The sequence below is a fragment of the Loxodonta africana genome, chromosome 5 (genome assembly GCF_030014295.1).
Source record: "Loxodonta africana isolate mLoxAfr1 chromosome 5, mLoxAfr1.hap2, whole genome shotgun sequence".
Lineage (NCBI taxonomy): Eukaryota > Metazoa > Chordata > Mammalia > Proboscidea > Elephantidae > Loxodonta > Loxodonta africana.
The window spans coordinates 88,256,086-88,282,000 of record NC_087346.1 but is presented as its reverse complement, the minus strand read 5'-3'; the positions used below and the strand labels follow the sequence as shown (position 1 = coordinate 88,282,000).

The 25,915-nt window shown below is 38.2% G+C and overlaps 1 protein-coding gene across 1 annotated transcript in view; it reads right to left on the bottom strand.

Moving 5' to 3' along the window:
* Positions 1-24,301, bottom strand: part of TMPRSS11E (transmembrane serine protease 11E) — a 32,034-nt gene extending 7,733 nt beyond the window's left edge. The window contains exons 1-6 of the mRNA XM_023555098.2: positions 24,133-24,301; positions 18,416-18,537; positions 13,481-13,548; positions 10,740-10,903; positions 4,104-4,142; positions 2,903-3,080 (exon numbers count right to left, since the gene is read on the bottom strand). Of these exons, the coding sequence (XP_023410866.2) occupies positions 2,903-3,080; positions 4,104-4,142; positions 10,740-10,903; positions 13,481-13,548; positions 18,416-18,537; positions 24,133-24,298 (737 nt within the window). The 5' untranslated portion in view covers positions 24,299-24,301. The remainder of the gene's footprint in view (positions 1-2,902; positions 3,081-4,103; positions 4,143-10,739; positions 10,904-13,480; positions 13,549-18,415; positions 18,538-24,132) is intronic.
* Between the last annotated feature and the right edge of the window lie 1,614 nt (positions 24,302-25,915).

Here is a 25,915-nt window from a genome sequence, read left to right as displayed (position 1 = left end):
TGGTTGGTTTGATCTTCTAACCAGACCACTAAAACTTTCTCTATATCAGCAATAAGGCTGCTTCACTTTCTTATTCATATGTTCACTGAAGTAGCACTTTTCCCTCTCTTCAAGAACTTTTCATTGGGGAGGCTGTGGAGAGATCAGAACACTTATACACTGCTGGTGGGAATGTAAAATGCTACAACCACTTTGGAAATCGATTTGGCACTTCCTTAAACAGCTTTAAAAAACTAGAAATAGAACTACTATACTATTCAGCAATCCCACTCCTTGGAATATATCCTAGACAAATAAGAGCCTTTATACCAACAGACACATGCACACCCATGTTTATTGCAGCTCTGTTTACAACAGCAAAAAGATGGAAGCAACCATGGTGCCCATCAATGGATGAATGGATAAATAAATTATGGTAGAGTCACACAATGGAATACTATGCATCGATAAAGAACAGTGAGGAATCTGTGAAACATTTCATAACATGGAGGAATCTGGAAGGCATTATGCTGAGTGAAATTAGTTGCAAAAGGACAAATATTGTATAAGACCACTATTATAAGAACTTGAGAAATAGTTTAAACTGAGAAGAAAACATTCTTTTGTGGTTATGAGGAGGGGGGAGGGATGGTGGGAGAGGGGTATTCACTAATTAGATAGTAGATAAGAACTATTTTAGGTGAAGGGAAAGACAACACACAATACGGGGGAGGTCAGTACAACTGGACTAAACCAAAAGCAAAGGAGTTTCCTGAATAAACTGAATGCTTCAAAGGTCAGTGTAGCAGGGGCACGGGTTTGGGGACCAAGGTTTCAGGGGACATCTAAGATAATTGGCATAATGAAATCTATTAAGAAAACATTCTGCATCCCACTTTGAAGAGTGGCGTCTGGGGTCTTAAATGCTAGCAAGCAGCCATCTAAGACGCTTCAATTGGTCTCAACCCACCTGGATCAAAGGAGAATGAAGAACACGAAGGACACAAAGTAATTATGAGGGCAAGAGACAGAAAGGGCCACATGAACCAGAGACTACATCATCCTGAGACCAGAAGAACTAGATGGTGCCTGGCTACAGCCGAGGGCTTACCCTGACAGGGAACACAACAGAGAACCCCTGAGGGAGCAGGAGAACAGTGGGATGCAGACCCCAAATTCTCATAAAAAGACCAGACTTAATGGTCTGACTGAGACTAGAAGGATCCTGGTGGTCACGGCCCTCAGACCTTCTGTTGGCCCAGGACTGGAACCATTCCCAAAGCCAACTCTTCAGACATGGATTGGACTGGACGATGGGTCGGAGGGGAATGCTGGTGAGGAGTGAACTTCTTGGATCAGGTGGACACTTGAGACTATGTTGGCATCTCCTGCCCGGAGGGGAGATGAGACGGTAGAGGGGGTTAAAAGCTGGTGAAACAGACACTAAAAGAGAGAGTGGAGGGAGAGAGTGGGCTGTCTCATTAGGGGGAGAGTAATTGGGAATATGTAGCAGGGTGTATATAAGTTTTTGTGTGAGAGGCTGACTTGATTTGTAAACTTTCACTTAAAGCACAATAAAAATTATTTAAAAAAAGAAACTTTTCCTTTACATTCACAACGTGGTTAACTGTTGGGTGCAAGAGGCCTAGCTTTAGGCTTATCTCAGCTTTCAACATGCCTTCCTCTCTAAACTTAATCTATTCTAGCTTTTAATTTAAAATGAGAGACATGCTAGTCTTCCTTTCACTTCCTTTCAAAGGTCATTGTAGGGTTATTAATTGGCCTGGTTTCAATATTGTCCTGTCTCAGGGAAAAGGGAGGCCTGAGGAGAGGGAGAGAGACGGGGGAATGGCTGGTCGGTAGAGCACTGATCATAGATCACCATAACAGATATAATAATGATGAAAAAGTTTGAAATATTGCAAAAATTATCAAAATGTAACACAGACTCATGAAGTGAGCACAAGCTATTGGAAAAATGGTGTCAGTAGGCTCGCTTGACACAGGGTTGCCACAAGCTTCAATATTACAAAAAAACACAATATCTGTGAAGAGCAATAAAGTGAAGCATAGTAAAATGAGGTATGCCTATATAGAAAAAACTCTTTCCAATCTGCAAATCAGACTCAGGGATTATATCACAGATGGAAACACCACGGTGGCACATTTCCTAGGAAATACTTGCCAAGTCACCCACTCTAAATCCTAGTGCATTTTGACATGTTTGGGCATCAGTGACTCCAAAGGGATACCTGGAAAGCATATTCTGCATAGTGAAAGAAATAAATGTGTTTTACGTGCCCCATGTCCCCTATTCACAAAAGTACACCTTTCTCTGAAAACCAAGAAGACCACGCAATAATTTAACGAAGCATTGCTATAGAAGGTATTCTGTGTACTGTGTGTGTGTGTATATATATGATATACTGTATACTGTAGACATTCTAATGCTAGGTTAAAAAGTCATCCATTCCTTGGAATATAACAGGTCAACCTACTCAGTTGTATAATTTGCTACTTCCAAATTTCTTCATACTAAACTTATCTTTCTTACTATGTGGAACTGCCCCACTGCAGTCCAACCTACAATCCACCCAACGTTCATCCCTGGCAGCAGTGGAGAGACATGGCTATTCTCCTTGACATCAAGCTTAAAGCCCTTTAAAGATAACTTCGTAATTCCTATTTCCCTTGAGAACCTACCGAGTTCATCCAATAATTTATATACATGCCTTTAATTCCATTTCCATTTTCAAACTATAAAACTTCTGAGGTTTATGAGCGTCCCACCTGTTTGTGATGTACACACATTCTTTAATTTGTGTTAAACTTAACTCTTTCAAATTTCATGAGGTATTTCCTTCCTATTATGCCTCAAATTCACTTTGCTTACCCCACCTCCATTGCGAGGTTCAGGACTTACCTTCTAAAGCAGTGAGCAGCACTCACAAGCCATGTGCCATTAATTAAGGTTGCTCCACAGCGATGCACTTCTTCCCATTGCAGGCTAGCTTGCCATGGCCATTCACCCTCTTCTGCCTCTGTGCCACCAACTATCCTGAGACTCTCGCTGATAGATTTATTCCTTCGTGTTCCGCAGCCTATGAAAGAAAGATGATGTATTTGTTAACAGTTGTTTATAAGCAACAAAATGGTGTTACTATGTCCCATATTTCTTTTACTTTGTGCTCTTATATTATCAGACATTTTCTCGTGATATTACCATTTCTTAAACTGTAATTCTTCATTTAGTTAACTCCTATTGGTCTTTTAAGATTTAAATCAGTTGTTACCACCTCTAGAATGCATTCTTCAGCCATTCTCCCGTCCTCTTCTCAATGTTTCCACAATAAAAAATTATACATATACACATGTATATGTGTGTATGTATATATACATACATATACATATATATACACATACATACACATTTAGGCAATTGGATTTTCTTTTTAGTTTTATGCTTAAATCAATTACTAATTAACCAACATTCTGAGCTAGTAAGTAGTACATTTCTTCCATCCTTTGAGATAAATATATTGATGTGCTATTTCCACAACTATTAAGTGTATTCTCTAAATAGAAGACTACTTTATAAGAGAGGAAAGTACTAGGCCTAGGGCTGGCACTTTTAAAATGTGAGTAAAAATATTATCTGTGCCTTCAGTAGTTTCATCAATACATGCCACCAACTCCTTAATTGTCTGCCATTTTGGTAACATGGGATTAATAATATCAAGAAGAAGTGACAATAAGTTTATGCCTCGAGGTAAAAAATGTCAACACATACACTACTTTTATATAAATCTTTAGAAAACTTTTGTGAGAGTATAATATGGATACCTGCAATCAGAACACTGAGAAGTGAACATTTTTTGCCTCCTCTTTGAAAGTTACATAACTCCTTCCCACCACACATCTGCCACAGTCTCCCATACATCCACTCCAAAGCTCTCCCAGTTTTGATTTTCTTTAGTAATAATAAAGTTGTTTCTGAGATAAAGTAAACACCAGGGGCTGCGCACAAATCGACCAATGTTTGGCCCTCTGATACCAACACAAAGTAAGTCTGAATGATCTAGAATGTTAATTTTTTACAATTTTAATAAAAATCTTGAACTTACAACTGTTGAGATAGTTGTCTGTTTCTGTCTTGTTAATCTCTGAAATACACAAAAATGATGAATAGAACAGGTTCAGCATATCAGAATTTCATTATGCCTCTGAATACTTCAAATACTAAATAGCTGCTTAATGCCATTATAAGATAACAGCTCTAGGTTATAAAGAGGGGTAGCACAGTTTCTCATGGGCGGAGTATGTTCACTGCCTTGGGAAGAAGGGAGACCTGAACAGTGTTCCTTAAACATTTGTGTGGATAAGAATCATACAGGGGGCATCTTTATAAATAAACTCCTGTTCCCTTGTTCCAGTAATTCTGATTCAGAAAGTTAGTGTTGATGCCCGGAAATCTGAATTTTGTACTAGAAGGTAAGACGCAGGTAGTACACAGTCCCCCTTTGGTAAATACCGGTCTAAACCATAGTATTGATTCCCAAATGTAATGATATTGCCACTGACCATTCTTTCAGATTATTTTAATAAACTCATAGGCATATTCCCATTTGTAGAACATACCCATGTGACATTTGCATAATAATCCTAACTCCCATTTAAGAAATAACATTATCCCTTTCTAAGTGTCCTTTCTGCTGAGGTTGTAGAAAGGCAGTTTGGCCTCAAATTGTCATTCAACTCCAGCTAATGGGCTTTCAGCTTGTTGATTTTTCAATAGCTAGGCCCTAACTCTCCATAAAACTTAAACCAGCTAACAGATACGTAAAATTCTAAGCTCTCATATTTCCTGACTCTTTTCGAATATGGCAGGATGAAGTTCTAATTCAAAAATTGTAATCTGTTAATTTTCTTTTGTAGTTAATAGTATTGATTTACTAGAAATCTGTATTCTAGAAAAAAAAATCTTTTTTTTTTTTTGTTTTATAATCAAGGCTTCTTTCTGACTTTTATGTTTTCTCTGTTCTGGCAATTTGGGAAGGATGGGGGAGATAAAGAATGAGTTGACTATTTATTCTCAGTAAGCATTAAAATGATCATCGTTGAGCTTTCTGTTTCAAACAATAATATGTTCTTTTCAAGGAGCACTGGTTGCGCGGTGGTTAAGTGCTCAGCTGCTAAGCAAAAGTTCAGGGGTTTGAATCCACCAGACGCTCTGTGGGAGAAAGATGTGGCAGTCTGTTCTGATAAAGGTTACAGCATTGGAAATCCTATGGGGCAGTTCTACTCTGTACTGTGGGATCACTATGAGTCAGAATCAACTCATTGGCAATGAGTTTGGTTTCCATTTCTTCCTCAAAAAGTTCTGGCTTTTCATGTTGAAATTGATGACAGTGAACGTGCAACCTGTGCTGCAACTCTGGGTCCTGTGCTCAAAATGGCCGCAAGCATAGTTTAATGCTCTGTTGAGGCTATCTTAAAATTCTTAATAATTTTACCTTTGCACTTGGGTTTTGAAAGTGAAGTTAGATGGAACAAATGAGCATGTGCATGAATGGAAGAGATACACACTGTAAGTTTGTGTACAATCCCCTTTACATATAACATTTACAATGCCCCATGAACCCAGAATTCCAGCGGAAACAATGCGTGGGAAGTAAGCGAGATTCAAAGCAAGTACAAAGTAAGCCTGTATGTCTATGACTTATTAAGGAGCGAGTCAGTGATAGTCCTGGGAGACCATGTTTTCTATTTGAACCAGAATTTACTTTGAATACAGGAAGAATGTAACGGCATTCTAAAAATCATGAGTGACAAAAGAACATTATCATCTCTTTTCTTGCTCCTATTACTTCCCTGTATTAGCCAACATCTTATGCTGAAAATAATAATATAGAAGGAAAGTGAAAGTTGGGCAATTTAGAGTTATTTTTTCTTCCGTCGTTTCTTATTTATCGGTAAGTCGAAGATAGAGAGTGTGAATAGAATGTGTACACATCAAGAAGGGAAATAAAAAGAGTGGAATTAGCCTTACTGTCGTGTTTTCACTGATCTGGTAAAAATGAAATGTTTACATGTACAAGCTACAAAATACAGTTATATAATTTTCATGATTCCACATACAAATTAAATATTCTTATTTTGTATTTAAAACTGCCATTGCACAATATAAAGATGAAGAGTAAAATGAATGCTAAAATTTTAACTCTTCCTCACCTAAAAAAAAAAGTTGGGGTCAAGTCAATTCCTACTTACGGCGACCCACATCTGTGTCAGAATTGAACTGCACTTCTTAGGGTTTTCAGTGGCTAATTTTTTGTGATTAGATCCCCAAGTCTTTCTTTCCAGCCACTTCTGTATAGACTTAAACCTCCAACCTTTAAGGTCGCATCCAAGCACATTAACTGTTTGCACCATCAAGGGATTCCTTTCTTCATTTAGAACGGCATTATGCAGCAAATAAAAGACATCATGGTAAATTGAGAGAAAGATGTGAATGAAAGAAAGTTTTATATTTCTTGAGTTTTGAACAAGGGCCTACCATTTTTATTTTCCATTGGGCCCAGCAAATTATGTAGCTGGCCCTGATTACTGAGGCCTCCCTTCTTAGGTATATAGGATAAAAAAAAAAAAATAAAAAAAAAATTTTAAATAGGATAGTCGCCATCAAAATAAGGCCTCTAGTTAAATCTGTCAGCTTTTATACTAGCATTTTGTGTTCATTTTTTTCTACCTGCCACCTATTCTCTAGTTTCTAGAACTACCATATCCAATACTATACCCATTAGATATGTGTGGCTAGTGAGCCTATGAAATGTAGCTAGTCTGGATTGAAATGTGTTAAAAGTATAGCATATACACTAGATTTTAAAGCTTTAATAATAATAAAAAAGAATGAAAAATATATCATGAAGTTTACACATTGATTACTTACTGAAACAATAATATTTTTGGATTGTTGTTGTTTTTGTTGTTGTGTGCCCTGGAATCTATTCCAACTCATAGCAACCCTATATGACAGAGTAGAACTGTCCAATAGGGTTTCTTAGGCTGTAATCTTTATGGGAGCAAATCACGAAGTCTCCCCCCACCACCTCACCCCCACAAAGCTGCTAGTGAGTTCAAACTGCTGACCTTTTTGTTAGGAGTTAAGTACTTAACCATTGTGCCACTAGGGTTCATTAATATTTGGGATACACAAGCATACCTCATTTTACTGCACTTTGTTTTATAGTGCTTTGCAGATATTGCGTTTTTTCACAAATTGAAGGTTTGTGGCAACCCTGCCTCAAACAAGTCTATTGGCACGATTTTTCCAACAGCATGTGCTCGCTTTATGTCTCTTTGTCACATTTTGGTAATTCTCACAACATTTCAAGTTTTTTCATTATTGTTATATCTTTTATAGCGGTCTCTGATCAGTAATATTTGATGTTACTATTGTAATTGTTTTGGGGCGCCACAACTGCAACCATGCAAAATGGCAAACTTAATAAGTGTTGTGTGTGTTCTGACTGCTCCACCAACCAGCCATTCCCCATCACTCTCCCTCTCCTCAGGCCTCCCTTTTCACTAAGACATGACAATATTGAAATTAGGATAATTAATAACTCTACAATGGCCTCTAAGTGTTCAAGTGAAAGGAAGAGTCTCACGTCTCTCACTTTAAATCAAAAGCTACAAATGACTAAGCTTGTGAGGAAGTCAAGCCAAAAGCCGAGACAGGCCAAAAGCTAGGCCTCCTGTGCCCAACAGTTAGCCAAGCTGTGAATGCAAAGGAAAAGTTCTCGAAGGAGGTTAAAAGTGCTACTCCAGTGAACACACGAATTATAAGAAAGCAAAACAGCTTTATTGCTGATACAGAGAAAATTTTAGTAGTCTGTATATAAGATCAAACCAGCCACATTCCCATAAGCTAAAGCCTAATCCAGAGCAAGGACCTGTCTTCAATTCTATGAAGGCTGAGAGAGGTGAGAAAGGTGTAGAAGAAAAGCTTGAAGCTAGCAGAGGTTGGCTCGTGAGGTTTAAGGAAAGATGCCATCTCCATGACATAAAAGTGCAAGGTGAAGGAGCAGAGCAAGTGCTGATGTAGAAGCTGCAGCTAATTACCCAGAAGATCTAGCTACGATGACTGATGAAGGTGACTACGCTAAAGAACAGATTCTCAGTGCAGATGAAACAGCCTTGTATTGGAAGAAGATACCATCTAGGACTTTCATAGCTAAAGAGGACAAGTCAATGCCTGGCTTCAAAGCTTCAGAGAACAGGCCGACTCTCTTGTTAGGGGGTAATACAGCAGATGACTTTGAGTTGAAGCCAATGCTCATTTGCCATTCCAAAAATCCTAGGGTGCTTAAGAATTAGGCTAAATCTACTCTGCCTGTGCCCTGTAAATGGATCAACAAAGCCTGGATGACAGCACATCTGTTTACAACATGGTTTACTGAATATTTTAAGCCTACTGTGGAGACCTACTGCTCAAAGAAAAATATTCCTTTCAAAATACTACTGCTCATTGACAATGCACCTGGTCACCCAAGAGCTCTGATGGAGATGTACGAGGAGATTAATGCTGTTTTCATACCTGCTAACACAACATCCATTCTGCAGCCCATGGATCAAGGAGTAATTTCAACTTTCAAGTCTTATTACTTAAGAAATAAAATTTTGGAAGGCTGTAGCTGCCATAGAGAGTGATTCCTCTGATGGATCTAGGCAAAGTAAATGTAAAACTTTCTGGAAAGGATTCACCATTTTAGATGCTGTTAAGAATATTCATGATTCATGGGAGGAGGTCAAAATGTCAACAGTAACCAGAGTCTGGAAGAAGTTGATTCCAACCCTCATGAATGACTTTGAGGAGTTCAAGACTTCAGTTGAGGAAGTAATTACGGATGTGACGGAAATGGCAACAGATCTAGAGTTAGAAGCGGAGCCTAAAGATGTAACTGAATTGCTATAATCTCATGATCAAACCTTAATGGATGAGGAGTTGCTTCTTATGGATGAGCAAAGAAAGTGGTTTCTTGAAATGGTGAAGATACTGTGAACATTATTGAAATGACAACAAAGAGGATATTACACAGACTTAGTTGATAAAGCATCATCAGGGTTTGAGAAGATAGAATCAAATTTTGAAAGAAATTCTACTGTGGGTAAAATGCTGTCAAACGGCATCGCGTGCTACAGAGAAATCTTTCATGAAAAGAAGAGTCAATTGATGTGACAAATTTCATTGTTGTCCTATTTTTAGAAATTGCCTTAGAATCCTAACCATCAGCAACCGCCACCCTGATCAGTGTGCAGCCGTCGACATCGAGGCAAGATCCTCCACCAGCAAAAAAATTACAATTCTGTAGGCTCGGATGATGGTTAGCAATTTTTAACAATAAAGTGTTTTTTAATTAAGGTATGTACATTCTTTTTTTAGACATAATGTTATTGCACACTTAATAGACTACAGTATAGTGTAAATATAACTTTTATACACCCTGGAAAACCAAAACCTTTGTGTGACTCTGTATCACAATAATTGTCTTACTGCGGTGGTTGAGAACTGAACCCACAATACCTCCGAGATATGGCTGTATTGGGTTAAACACACAAATTTTTAATATTAATTTCATATGTTTATTCTTACATAATATGGCTACTAGAAAACTTAAGAGCACACATGTGGCTTGCATGAGTATAGGCCAGCAGTGCTATATGGCATCTGACTCAACCCTTAACCAGACCTTTGTCTTCACTGAGAAACTCTGATATTTCTTTCTTACTAAAAATGAGAACCTATCACTGCTTGTTTTGTCTTTGTGGTCTGTAAAGAAAAAACAAAAAAGGAATCTCAAATTTTTCATAGTAGTTGCAAAATATACCAAATATATATATGTTATAAATCTCGTATTAGAAAATAGTCTAAGAAGCTATAGCCAAAAACTTCATTGCCATCGAGTTGCTTCTGACTCATAGTGACCCTCTAGGACAGAGTAGAACTGCCTCATAGGGTTTCTAAGGAGCAGCTGGTGGATTCAAATTGCCAACCTTTTGGTTAACAGCTGAGCTCTTTAACCATTGCACCACCAGGGCTCCAAAGAAGCTATAAGGTATATTAATGGGACAGCTAACTCAAAGGCAAATGTGTGAATGGCATGAAGCTTTCCACCCACATCGTATTCACAGAATGTATAATAGAAGCAGAGAGGAAAAACCAGAGGAAGATACAAATCTATTTTTCCCACTTATAATTGGCATCTACAAATAAAATGTAGCAGGCGGTGGTGATTCAGTTGTAGACTTCTTGCCTTCCATGCAGGAGATAGCTCATGCACAGCCACCACCCATCTGTCAGTGGAGGCTTGAGATGCTGAACAGGTTTCAGTTCGACTAGGAAGAAAGGTTTGGTGACCTACTTCCAAAAATCAGTGAAGGACTAGGCAGCGTTTCATTTGTTGTACAATGGAGGCTAACTCAATGGCAGGTAACAACAACATAGCTAAAGTATAAGGCCCAATACAGAAAAAGAACTCAGACCCAAGAGTCAATGACAGCCTTGGGTGGAAGGCATAAGCTTAGGGCAGCTTTAAAAATTAAAATATTTTATTAGTAATAGTTTCAAAGGCATTTTCTCTTAATAACAAGACCCCAGAATTAAAGGCTATCAAAAAAAAAAAAAATGCCCAAGGCCAAACCTAACCCTGAAAGGTTCTGTGTAAGAAGAGTAAACTAAATAAGAGAAATATACTTACTTTTAATTTCAACTGACTCAGGATCTACTTTAGGATGCCCTACAGCATTTTGCAACTTCTCATGTAGAACACGTTGAATATTTTTACTTATGTTTTCAGGATCCTCAGTAGAGCGAAATCTAAAAATTAGCAGCATATGAGCCAACACTCCATGATCCTCTTGACTGTGGACCCGTAAAAAAGGGAAAATGGGACTTTAAAGGTATAGCCCAGATTATGATTTATGGTTATATCACAATCTGTTTTTGGTTTTATCATTCACTGAAACACATACATACACTCACAGAAAACCATAAATGCAATTTAAAATATTCAACTTATTTCCTTCTATGTTCCTATCGTCGACCAAGTACAGAACCCACCGTCGACGCAAACCCCTTAAAATAAGCTAGTATACTCATGGTCCCTTTACCACCAAGGAGTATAGTTAAGTATATGGTTATTCATATATATACAAAACAAAACAAAAAATACTTCTCTTGTCAACCATTCAAAATTTTCAAATATAATGCATGGTGAGTATAAAATTAACAGTGGTTTTGGCTTTGAGGTATAATTCCCAGTGGATTAAATCCAATGATCTCTCCTAAATGACCTGCAGGCTCTCCTAAACAACTCCTAATCCTTATATAATTGATTTCACATGATTGTACTTTTGAGCTAGAGAATTACTTAACCTTAGTGTTATTTGTTTGAGTTACTACTGCCTTGGGAACAAATGCACTTTATAACCATCCTTGACTCCTCTTTCTCATTCTCTGCTACCCACCCTCCCTCTCCTTCCCACACACTATCATTACCAAAGAATCTACTTCCTTACTATTCACTACACCAACCCCTAAAAAATGACACCAACCCCTACTTTCATGAATTGTAAAGGAGAATTTAAATTAGAACCGTATCTTCAGAGACCACTTTTATTGGTCTATTACAAATTTGAGTATCCATACTCTTTGAGACAGTATTTCTACTTTTAGAGATTTCATCTTCAAATACTCTCATCTCACCATCTCTAAAACTGACTTCATCTTTCCAATAAACTTAGTGTTCTTCCTATTTCGGTAATAAAAGAAAGAATAATAAGCACCCAGACTAGAGCATTTTTGAGAGCTGAAGAGGTGAACAAACTGGAAAGTGATTTGGAAGATGAAATTGATACCTGTACCTATTGCCATTGAGTCAATTCTGACTCGTAGCAACCCTACAGGGCAGAATAGAACTGCCCTACAGGGTTTCCAAGGCCATGATCTTTATGCAAGCAGATTGCCACATCTTTCTCCTGCAGAGCAGTTGGGGGGTTCAAACTTTTGGTTAGCAGCAGAGTGCTTAACCTTTGTACCATGAGGGCTCCTTGATAAAATTGATAGTACTTAATTATTCATAAAGTGTGAGGGACACAGGAAAGGGCAGAGTTCATGATGAATTCCAGATTTCTCATTAGGTGACTAAGTCCTTTCTGAGTTGGGAAATTTCCTATGGATTTTTCATGTGAAGATATCCATGCACGGGCACATAGTTCTAGAAATCAGGAAAATAATTCAGAACGGCGTTAGAGATTTCAATTCATGAAGATGTGTGAGGACACCTTGAGAAAGTGAAAATGTAAGATCAGAGAAGTAGATACAGGTCCAAGAGTAATGTCTTAAAGAGCACAGAGTACAGAATTTTCAGGAGAAAGCAGTCAAAGCAATACCTCATCGAAGTCAGCTAAATAACATGGATTGACAAGTAATTTTTGAATTTTTTTTGAATTTTTGTCATTAAGATAGTATTGGAAATGTTTCTCCTATCCTACTTTTGAAAACTACAAGCAATATGTGCTCAAACAAATTATTTAAAATCCTAGCATAGAATTTTGCTTCAAATATTAGTCTGAACTTGTCTTTTACTGACAATTGATTACTAGACCTATATATCTTCTCAGCTAAATGTTTGTAGCAGAAAGAGATGGAAAGGAAAAAAAAAATCAATAAAGTAGAGAAGCAAGAGCTAAAGATAAATGTCATCTACAACACTGTTTTACATAGGGTAGTACATAAGGAGGAACCCTGGTGGCTCAGTGGTTAAAAGTTTGGCTGCTAAGCAAAAGATTGGCAGTTCAGATCCATCAGCTGACCCTTGGAAACCCTATGGGGCAGTTCTACTCTGTCCTATAGGGTTGCAAAGAGTAGAATCAACTCAACAGCAATGGGTTTGGTTTGGGTAGTACATAAGGTACTACTTGCTATTAAACTAAAGGATGTGGGCTAGGTCTTTATCTCTGCTAGTTAGAGGTTTCCCAAAGAACAACTCTATAACATAACCACCAATTACACCTCTGCCTGTAGCGATCACCTTACAAATGCTTACTTTTGGACTTAGAGAATGAGTAAAGCACAGTGCAAATTGTTAAAGTGTTCGGCTGCTAACCACAGGGTTGGAAGTTTGAGCTCACCCAGAAGCACCTTGGAAGAAAGGCCTAGCAAACTACTTCTAAAAAATCAGCTGTCTAAAACCCTGTGGAGCACAGTTCTACTCTGACACGCATGGCTTCTCCATGAGTAGGAATCAACCCAACAGCAACTATTTTGGTTTGAGTTTTTAAGGAACATTGTAATTTATGACTTAAAGAAAACACGTACCAGATGAATGTTTATCTAATGGAACTACATCATATCACTTCAGAAGGTATTTATCATTAACCAGGTTAACAGCTTCAGCTTTTTATTATATACATAAGTCAACATTTTAGATCAACATACCTGAATCTGATAACCTGAGACTTGACAAATTCTTCCCTTAATGAAGATTTACAAAATGCATTTTTCACCTGTTCAAAAATATTCAAAATATGTCAATGAGAACAATTTTCTGAAATTTTGTGAGTTAATTCAACACTCTGAAAAAAAAAATTGACCAACATTTCACAATGTACTGAACTTGAGTAATCTCTCTTGGTATTCTAACAGTGATTTCAACTGAACTCTGCTTTAGCAATTATAGGAGCTGGGGACTTCAACTGCACATAGACAAAGATGAAATAATTCCACCAAGTGATAGCTGGGCAAGATATAAATACAAATTAATAGATTATAATATATAAGGTATTTGTATATATAAATATATATTAATAAGTGACGGTGTCACATGATTCCCACACCTGGTGAAAAAATTGTCAATTATCTAGCATAATCTGCATCCACAATGAGCTCAGCACTCAAAAATGCACTTAGAAAGGTTGATCTGAGCTGTGATACTTGACCTAACACATCCTATAAGATTTACTCTAATAAGGTGCAAGAATGTATTTGGTTAAGATATTTCTTATCACTGTAAATAAGAATTCTAAGGGGGCCTGACTACCACCAAGAAGAAAACATGGGAGCATAGCATGTCCTTTGGACCTGGGTTCCCTGCATTGAGACCCTCCTAGACCCAGGAAACAGAGAGAGAGAGCTGTAACACAAAAGATGGCAAGATGTCAAGAAGCACTGGCAGAGAACTGGCAGCAGTAGAGGCAGCAGAACCAGGAGATCAGCAGGAGACAAGGAGAGATAGCAAAGTGGGCTTCTTGGCTGGCCCACGGAGCAAGAAAGTTGAGTACCTTCGGACAGCAGGCTTACTGGTGGGGTAAAGTGCCTCTTGACACTTGGTGGAGGTAGGTTTGCTGAGCTAGAGTTGAGTGCCTTCAGGCCAAGGCAGAGTGGGATGCCTCTGGGCACTTGTCCCCAGAGCTAAAAGAGCTTTGTAACACTTGCCAGACCAGGGTAGAGGCCGAGGGGCCAGACAGAGATGTGCCTTCGTGTGTGACTGAGAAGGAGCTGTCCTGACTGAAGAACTATATCCTGAGCATTCCTGAACCTGAATTGTAACCTGTTACTTCCCAATTAAACCTCGTAACTGTGAGAAGGAGAGAGTGGAAAAAAAAAAAAGAATTTGAGTCAACTTAATTTTTTTAAATTGAAATCAAAGTAAGGAAACATTTCAATTGTTTCTTGTTTTCAGTGTGTTGATATTTATCAAACATGGTTACTACTAACTGCTGATTGACTAACAGAAACAATGAGCCTTTTTATTCTTTATTACATTTCATTTGTTCCTACTGTCTTTAAAATCAAGGATAGCTCCTATAATTATAAGACAGATCAGCACAATTCAAATGCGTTATCTAAACAGGGTTTTTCTAATAGATAACAGTATTAACTTAAAATTTTTTACTTAAGTGTTTATTTTTCATCAGATAATTTCAATAGGTATTAAGGAATCCTGCCTATATTCCTTTAAGTTTAAATCAGTAAATATAAAATTTATTTTTGTTGAATGGCACAAAGAATAAGGCAAATTATATCTTTTCTTACCTTTTTAGTTCCACTTCCTTTCCTTTATTCTGTACATATACATGTATATATATAAGACATATGTATTACATAATACATATGTATTATATATTATATATAATACATATGTATGTATATATGTAATACACATATTATGTAATATATGTATTACATATATAATATTGTAATATGTATATGTAATACTATATATGTAATGTAATACATATATAATCTATATGTAATACATATATAATATAATAAATATGTAATAATATACATATGTACTGGGTATATATTATATATGTAATAAAAAAACCCTATACGACAGAGTAGAATTGCCCCACTGAGTTTTCAAGGAGTGCCTGGCAGATTTGAACTGCTGATCCTTTGGTTAGCAGTCATAGCAATTAACCACTATGCCACCAGGGTTTCCAAATATATATTATATATGTAATACATATTATATACCACCAGAGCACCTATATAAATATATATATATATTTATATAGGAGCCCTGATGGTGCAGTGGTTAAAGCAACTGCTAACTGAAAAAGGGCGGTTCAAATCCACCAGCCGTTCTACGGAAGAAAGATGTGGCAGTCTGCTTCTGTAAAGATTTACAGTCTTGGAAACCCTATGGGGCAGTTCTTACTCTGTCTGTGCTGTGATACTTGACCTAACACATCCTATAAGATTTACTCTAATAAGGTGCAAGAATGTATTTGGTTAAGATATTTCTTATCACTGTAAATAAGAATTCTAAGGGGGCCTGACTACCACCAAGAAGAAAACATGGGAGCATAGCATGTCCTTTGGACCTGGGTTCCCTGCATTGAGACCCTCCTAGACCCAGGAAACAGAGAGAGAGAGCTGTAACACAAAAGATGGCAAGATGTCAAGGGTGGCTATAAGAGGAATTCAAGTTAATGGCCATGAGACTTTTTTTTTTGGTGTATGGGTATGTATACACTCAGCGAAGAACTTCTTTCAATATTTTCCTGGTTTGTGTTTGCAGATACAAACACAGCCAAGATTGTCCTCCTTCCCAGCAAGGTGAACAAATCCTCCACCTTCTAGCCTATAAGGTTGTTCGCATGGGGTGACAGACATTCTATTCTTATTCAGGATACTGGCAGCAGGAGGAAATTAAGAAATTACCTAATCTGATGCCATAGTTTCCATAGTAAAACAATGTAACCAGAATGATTAAGTGATATTGCAAATGGCATGTCACCAGCTGTAGAGGGTTCCAGAACTAGGTGTCCTGATTTCTAGCCAGTGCTATTTCCATGATATTATGCAACCGGTACTCTCACAAACTAGCAGGAAAAATCCAAATTATTCTTCAAGTAATCCGATAATAATGAAAATCAATCACCCAAGCCCTTGTTTCTTTTGGTCTACATTGCTAATTTTTCCAGTTGCTTAAATATTTGATTCATCCCCCTGGGTGATATTTCCATCTTAAAGATAAAAATGAGTATTCATGGCTTTCCTATGGGCTTATTGTGGCGCTGCAGAGAGAGTACAGCAGGTCACCTTTCCCTGTGACCGCCAAATGAACTTTGTGCTTAGGACCAGTTGTACCAACCTGGCTTCTTAGATGGAATGAGAGTGTGGACTGACTCCCTTCCCCAGGGTGTCTTGACTCAAAACACATCCTATAGCAGCTGGTGAACTATCAGCACAACCCTCCCCTCTTGCCCTGAGGACATTATATGTGCATTATATGGCCCCTGACCAACTCTACTTCTTTATCTGTTCCTAAAGGAAGAAAAGACATCTGTGGCTCAGAGGGATGCATGCCGAACATCAGCCCTGCCCCAGCTGTGGGGAGTGATCTGCTGGTCATGGGAGAACAGCACGGACAAGTAAAGCTGACCTTGCTGTGTCTCTTTATGTGAGTGAAGCACTGTTTCATCACTGCCTGTGTGTCTAGGTCATGCCTTTTGTTGGTGACCCTGGACCTTCGCTCAACAGTTATTTACTGAAAACTGGTCCAGATTTGGTCCCTGAGTAGCACAAACAGTTTGCATTTGGTTACTACTAATAATCAAAAGTTTGACGGTTTGAAACCACTCAGTGGTGCCATGGAAGAAAGGTCTGGTGATCTGCTTCCATAAAGATAATAGCCGCTGGCATCCGATGGATGTTATTTGTTCTACTGGTGGTTACTGTTTATTGGGTTCCAAGAGTCAGAATTGACTCAAAAGCAATGGGGTTTGTTGGCATTGAGGCTTTCTTGTTTGTTTTTTTGGTCCAGGGATGGATATGCTTAAGTACTAAAATATTATTCAGGTATGTGTTTAAATAGTTTAATCTTGAGATCTCTTGCTCAAGTTCTCTTCTTTAGGACAGAACAATCATATTTTAGGCCACCCTCACTTTCCCAGAATTTCTAGAGTCTGCCAGTCAAGAGTGGAACACTAGCTAAGGAAGGGTGAGTGAGGGGACATAAAGGAACGGCTAAGGGTCACTTGGTTCTGTCTTGCAAAGCGTGCTCTTCCAGATGATGTAATATCAGTTTTGTTTTATATCTCTCAGGTAGGGCCTCTTCCCATATTGCAAAGATATGCCAGGAGCAGCTGAATTCAGGGCCTGATTAAGGCATGTGAGGGCCCTAAACACTGACTGTCTGTGGTGCCCCTCTTCTGCTTACTCACTCATTCTAACGGGATATGTGAGGTATATATGTATATATACATGTAACATATACATGTGTATGTGTGTGCGTGTGTGTGTGTCTTAGTTATCTATGATGTAACTTCTTTGTAAATGCAACTGTGATATTAGCCATTGAACGCAAAAATGACATATGCCCTTTTAGGGGAATGAAATGAACGGAATTATAAAATTTTTAGTAACTGAATGTGGCAAGAGTTAGACTCAACATTACATCCCCACCTCTTGTTTATTGCAAGGAAATAGTATACTCCCAAGACACCTGCTGAGACAAGGAGTTTCAATTACACAGGAGGGGACCATAGGAGACAGATACCAACAAAGGTGTTGAAGTGGTAGGGGCCTCATAGCTTAAACAACCTTGTACATGGGTGTCTTCATGACTCTGTGAGATCTTTATTTCCAACTGACACATTCTCACACACTGGAGCTGGTAGCAGTTTTTTTTTTTTTTTTTAAAGCATTCATTTTTCCTTGTGTCCTATCTGCTTGGCATCTATGGGTCTTTGCTTTGGACAACCAGTGTCCATGTTTTGCTGATGCCCTAAACACGTGCTTACCTTGTTTATTGGGTAATCTGTCCCTGGTCAAATGAATTCTTTAGAAACTGGGATAGTAAAAATTGTAATAACGAAGTGATAGCAAATGGCTTAGAAAGGGAGAAAAAAAAGTGCTTACCATTGATTCAATTTTCTTGCTCATCTCTGTGAAGTTTTTAGAAGTTTCTCTTCCAAACTCATCATACAGTCTGTTACTTGTGAATGACAGTGTGCTATAGTAACTGTGAGTATTCCTTTGATCTACAAGAAAAGAGTCAAAAAAAAAAAAAAAAACCCCAACTACATTAAACAGATGTATATAAAGCATCATCATTTCCCCATTTGGTGGTTACGAGAAAGACTGAGACAGGAAAGAATGGCCCTGCCCCAGCCCATCAACCTGCCCCGGGCTTCATAGCTATCTCTGAATAAAAGATAATAACATTCATCATCATAAGATTTAGAGTACAAAAGCTGTAAGAAACACCTGGTATTCCTAAGGTATTGTACAAACACTTCATTGTGGCTGTGAGCTAATTACTCATGTGTCATCCGTTCCTGAATAAACCACAAGAGCAGTGAGTCATCTATTCCGAGCACACAAACAGGGATGGATTAAGGAGTTTCCCTAATGTGACTGCATTTTTATATCCTTCAGATAGGCTTTCCCAAATTCAGTAACCTACACATGCATTCCGGACACAAAAACTCTGGTGTGAGAACATTTATTTTAGCTAAAGAGGAAGATGAGAGTAGAGAAAAATGCTAAAACAAAAAAAAAAACCAGCCAGTAAACAGGAAGTTTGGGAAGCTAGAGCTGCCATCTGATACAACCCTCCAGGGACACTACTTAGTTTCTCCTGGTTCCCCAATAACTCCATTTATTTTCTCCTTGGCTCTTCGCTGTTGGCTTGTTGGCTTATTTGCTTCCTGAGCCAATATCTCTACTTGCTGAGTCCAGCTTAAGCAGCCCGTATCTTTGACTGCTAAAGAGTTGAACACAGCATAGCTTTTCTTCTATCCTCATGTACGTGAAGCAAGCACAGAGCCCTCAGAAGATTCATTTATTTATTCATTCATTCAACAAATATTAATCTAGACTACCTTCACTGTAAGACACACTCTGCCAGGGATTAAGGATACAATGGTGACCAAGAAAATTGTCATGGTTGGCGGTGTAGTGGTTAAGGGCTTGGCTGCTAATCAAAAGTTTACCAGTTCAAATCCACCAGGTGCCCCTTGGAAACTATGGGGCAGTTCTACCCTGTCTTACAGGGTCACTATGAGTCAGAATCCACTTGACGGCAATGAGCTTGATTTTTTTTGGTATACCCAACAACCAAAAAACCCAAACCATTGCTGTCAAGTTGATTCCGATTCATTAATTCAGATTTGTCTACAAAACAAAATTACATAATCTAAATATTAATGTAGCTTTTCTCTGTACTGTACATTTTTGAATTTTTACTTTCCTCGAAGGAAAAGAGCAATGTCACAGAACATGTTCATGTTTGTTTCCCTTCCATGTGCTCTCTAGCGTTAGTGTGTTTTCACTGAAAAAACTAATTAAATTTAAACAGTCATTCTCTAAAAAAAATTATTAAGAAGAAACCTTGGAGTATAACTGAAACTTAACACAACACAATACACATACTTTCTTGTTATTATATACGGATTTGGTCTTGTTTCAGAATGAATTGTTGTTGTTAAGTGCAGTCCAGTTGTCTCGATTCATAGCAACCTCTTGTGTTACAAAGTAGAACTACCCCCACAGAGTTTTCTTGGCTTTTTTTTAAGAAAGCAGATTGCCAGATCTTTCTCCCAGGAGCCACTGGGTGGATTCAAACCACCAACCTTTTGGCTAACAGCTGAGCACTTAACCATTTGTGCCACCAGGGCTTCTTGTTTCAGAATGTAACATATGATATAATTTATTTTATTAATTAATAATGGGGTAGGAAACAACTAATAAAAAATCCAGTTTGCTGTAAATCAAAAAGAGTAGCTCTCACAATTTTTGCTCTACCCTGGGAAAGTGTGCAGGAATTAGGTTAAGCCAATGTAACTTGCAAGTGAATTTAAGGTAAACTAATAAAAGTTATAACCTCTACAAAACCACGAGTAAGATCACCTCTACGTAAATACTGAAAAACATTTTATATAAAAAGAGTTTACCTGATCACTAAAAAAAAAAGTATTAACTCTTATCACCTCTCTGTGTAGTTATCCTCATTGTTCTAGAATGCTGCTTTTCAAACTTTAATGTCCCATTTAAATGCAGATGATGGCTTAATAATCTAAGGTTGGGCCTAAGATTCAGGGAAGCTGATACTGCGGATACTGAACCACACATTGAATAGCAAGGCTCCAGATAAAAGGAGAGCTGACTGTTCTACTTCCTAAAAAACCAGTTGTCTTCAGTGGATTCTGATGCATGGTGACCCCATGTGTGTGAGAGCAGAACTGTGCTCCATAGGGTTTTCAATTGCTGATTTTTTGGAAGCATATCTCCAGGCCCTTCTTCTGAGGAACTTCTGGGTGGACTCAAGTCTTCAACCTTCCAATTAGCAGTTTGAGCGTGTTAACTATATACCACCAGGGACTCTTCTACTTCCTTAGACCTGTTTGTTTTTAATTATTAGATTGAACCGCATGTAATTGTCATTTGCATAAGTCAAATATGGTCAAATATTGGCAGCTGCATATGGCTCAACCTAATGAACAACTTATTATCTATACTCAGCATTTTACTTTGTTCTATAGACCCAATCAGGCCACCAAATATTTAAAAGTATCTTTAGTTTCCAGAATTATGTGGCACATTACTTATTCAAAAATATTGTTAGGGATATGTCATGGATTGAATTATGCCCCCTCAAAACTGTGTGTATTAATTTGCTTGGGCCATGATTTCTAGTATTGTGTGGTTGTCCTCCATTTTATGACTGTAATTTCATTTTAAGGAGGAATAGGGTGGGATTGTAACATCCTTACCCAGGTTGCATTCCTGATCGAATGTAAAGGGAGTTTCCCTGGGGTGTGGCCTGCACCATCTTTTATCTCTCAAGAGATAAAAAAGGAAAGGGAAGCAAGCAGAGAGTTGGGGACCTCACACCACCAAAAAAGCAGCACCGGGAGCAGATGGCATCCTTTGTACCTGGGGTGCCTGCTTCTAAGAAGCTCCCTAACCAGGGGACTATTAATGACAAGGAATCTTTCTCCAGAGCTGACAGAGAGAGAAAACCTTCCCCTGGAGCTGACACCCTGAATTTGGACTTGTAACCTACTAGACCGTGACAGAATACATTTTTCTTTGTTAAAGCCATCCACTTGAGGTATTTCTGTTATGGCAGCACTAGATGACTAAGACAGGATATTAACAGACAAGTAAGAGACATAAGGATGAATGTGAGTTTCTTGATAATTTCCTAACAGGTTTGTGATTCTACATCCGCAACATGTTGCTCATAACAGATTTGCCTCTGGTCATTTAAATTACAGTAGGGGCAGAAATGCAGTCCCAAAGGTCCCTGAACACATACTACACGTACAACTCCATGACATGAGGGTGAAAAGGATTTTTTCCCCAAGTCTGATTACCTTCATCTGTATCACTGTCTGTTTCTGTAACTTAATGGTTTGGTTATCTTTGCATCCCAGCTCGTAAATGGTCACATGCTATATGTTCTCTGTTATGAATTTACATTCCATAAAACAGAGAACAGGTCATAAATACGAGACAATAAAACTAATCACAACAATCACTGTTTATTCAGGTGACCTGTGTGGGAAGTGGAAATTGTGGGTTCCAAACACCCAAACAATAGGATTCAGGCACAGGTATACTGGAAATCGGCACGGATTACTGGAAAATCTTGCTAGTTTTTCATTGTATTCATATGAGTAAGATTTGTGAGTGTTTCGAAACTTGACTTGGGAAGAGGCAAAGAAGTCAGTAGTAAGAAATATTTTCTCTCACTGAGGTGATAAGGGCAGTATCATTCCTAGGTGCTTCCTGGGGTATCAGACAAGCCAAAGCAAGCCCCAAGAAGACATGATAAATATTGTCTTAGTTATCTAGTGCTACTATAACAGAAATATCACAAGTGGATGGCTTTAACAAACAGAAGTTTATTCTCGCACAGTTAAGGAGGATAGAAGTTCAGATTCAGCATGCCAGCTCCAGGGGAAGGCTTTCACTCTGCGTGTCAGCTCTGGGGGAAGGTCCTTTTCATCAACCTTCCCCTGGTCTAGGAGTTTCTCAGAGCAGGGACCCCAGGTCCAAAGGACACGCTCTGCTCCCAGCTCTTCTTTCTTAGTGGTATAAAGTCCCTTTCTGTTCTGTTTGCTTCTCTCTTTTATATTTCAAAAGAGATTGACTCAAGGTACAACTAATCCTGTAGATTGAATCCTGCCTTATTAACATCATAGAGGTTAGTATTTACAACGCATAGGATAATCACGTAAAATCACAAAATGGTGGACAACCACATGATACTGGGAATCATGGCCTAGTCAAGTTGACATACAGTTTGGAGCGACACAATTGAATGCATAGCAAGTATTATTCATTCATTTCTGTCATTCAATATTCAATAAACATTTATTATGCACCTAGTATATGCCAGGATTCCTCTAAGTTCTGGAAGTAGAAAAGTGAGTATTACCCAGTCTTAAGCATCCACGAGTAGGTATAATGATGCTCACAATGTAATGGAACTCAATATATTCATAATATAGCTGTAGAATTATAAAGGTATTCCCACTATTCTTTTTTTTATTAAAGGCACGCTCCACAGAAGTCTCCATTATCAAAATGCAGATACCCAGAATTTAAAGACATGTGGGCAAATTCTACCAAAAATAAATTTTGCTTTAATTATTTTTCATAAACTACCCAGAAATGATCCACCTTGATCTGGAAATTAAGATTGGATTAGTGTGTGATTCTGGGGGATGATAATCAGTTTACAGTATCACCGTTTCTCTTCACAGGAAAGCAACTTCTCCAAATCGCCAATTACATTAGAATCAAGTGATTAGCTTCTTTGGTTATAGGGCTTTGAACATCAAAGCATAATCTAATCACAGAGGGAGATATTAAACCAATAGGTCATAGTTGAGTCAACTAATTAAAACCTGCACAGTAGAAGCAAACTTCATGAGGGTTGTTACACTGGGGAAGAACTGTTCTGAAGGACCCTGGAGATCTTTCTAATAACAGCAACTCCAGGTTCATCCAGCAATAAGTTAGATACTTGATTATCATAGAGTGAGCCTCTTTATAATTAACCTTCTTAGCATATCCTGTCCTCTTTAGTCATATGCAATATGTCCCAAGAAGAGATTTAAAATAGCATAAATAGGCACTTATTCAACAATACGTTGCTATGAGCATTTTTCCAATATACTGTTATAAATAGAGTCAACTTCTCCATGATCTCTGATTATTTAATTAATTTATTGGGCTCCATAAAATCAATGAGTTGGAATTATTTTAAGTCAAGTTGGTAGCCCTATGGCCTCAAACAACATAAGATATTGTGTTTCTCCTCTAGCTTTCTTGTGTACCTCCACTGTTTCCCTCTTTAAGGTTTTATTATTCTCATTAGTGAGTATACAAACTAGCATGCTGTTCCCAGCAGGAAGCATAGCTACACCAAAGGCAGAAGCCAGGATCCTCCATGGCCTGTGAGGATTCAAAGAGAGAGGCAAGACAGGTAAAGAATTCTTTGTGCCAGCTATGCAAATAAATTGTAGTAATGAATGAATACACCCAAGGCAAATAGAAACAGGAAAGGTAAGTGAGAAATATGTGGGATGAGTCAAAATGATGCCAGGGCAGCTCATACTTACTGTATCTCACATAATGAACAATAAGTCCAATGCACACTGCCAGGACAATCAAGGATAGAAAGGTAATGAGGCCAATAGCCCAGGGCTCCAAACAAGTTCTTTTCCTGGCCCTCACCACAGCTGGCCTGAGAAAGAAAACAAATAGATGGATTATATCACAATGCATACCATGTCCACTCCTTAAGCAAAGCAGAAATTTCTGGGGAATAAATGACATTCAGTTACATGGTAGTGTAGTGTCTTGGTTTAGAGGACAACCCTGGCCCCAGGGTACCTAAGTCCAATCCTAGCTCTGTTACCTGAACTTGGGCAAGTAAATTAGCATCTCTGGGTCTCAGTTTCCTCATCCGTAAAATAAAGATGGTAATAATAGCATCTATCTCATAGAATTAAATGAAATCCTACATGTAAAGTGCTTATGACAGTGCTTGGCATATAGAAAGTGCACCAGCCACTCCTTAGAAACCTCATGGGGCAGTTCTACTCTGCCCTATAGGGTGGCTATGAGTTGGAATCAACTCGACAGGAACGAGTTATATTAGGGTCAGCTATTTTTTTTTATTATTATTATTTATTGACCCACTATGTACAAAAAAAAAAATAATAATAATTTTTATTTTTTTTTATGTACAAAGTCCACTACCTGTCTATCAGTTTCTTGTACTGTGATGGCTTGTATGTTGCTGTGATGCTGGAAACCATCCCGCTGGTATTTAAAATACCGGTAGGATCATGCATGGTGGGTAGATTTCAGTGGAGCTTCCAGACTAAGACAGACTATGAAGAAAGACCTGGTCATCTGCTTTCAAAAAATTTAGCCAATGAAAACCTTATGGATCACAACAGAATATTGTCCTACTCTCTTGCCTTGGGCAAATCATCGGAAGGGATTAATCGCTAAAGGAGGACATCATGTTTGGTGAAGTAGAGGGCCAGCAAAGGCCAGGGGAACCTCAGTGAAATGGACTAGCACCATAGCTGCAATTATGTGATTGAACATACTGGCAATTGTGAAGATAATGCAGGGCTGGGCACCGGTTCATTCTATTGTACATGAGGTTACTGTGCCTCTGAGTAGACAAGACAGTAGCTAACAACAGCATACAGAAGACACTGAGCTAGGCAATGAAGGATCTACAAAACCATTTAGAGCACTGTTTCTAGCACTCTAGAATCTTAAGCAGTCTGTGAAATGTGTTGCAGCTGGAATCATACCAGGTTTCAGATAGAGTTTCTAATTCTATTCTCTTTCTAATTCTCTAATTTATTTCCACACCAAACTTTGAGGATATACATGAGAGATAACCTGAGACTCCTCCTAAAAAGCTAGTATTTACCTCTGAGCTTCAGGGATGCTACAGGAAATTCTGCATGAAATTTCCTCAAACTCTCTCAGTTGTTCTGCCTCCAAAAACATGTTACTAAAAATGTTGACCAACCTGGTCATTCTTTGATTAATAAAATTGCTGTTCCCTCGGGGTATAGTAGTTGAAAAGTGAACTCAAAAGCTAAAGAAAATGAAATAATAAGTCAAAGTCGTCTAAGGAGTTTGATTATGATACTGTTACTTTAAATTTCTTGGGAGTATTTATCATACTGGTAGAATGGGTGGCGTCCGTAACCTGTTTCCAGAGTTCTAAGTTTCTGGAAGCTGAGGACTGGAGGGAGTGCGGTGTCATCCTGCAATGAGCTCTGGGCACTCAATCACCATCAATAGAATTCTAATTCCAGCTCTTTCCTCACCTGCTGTGCAGCTTGGACAAATCATTTAAACTCTGAACTA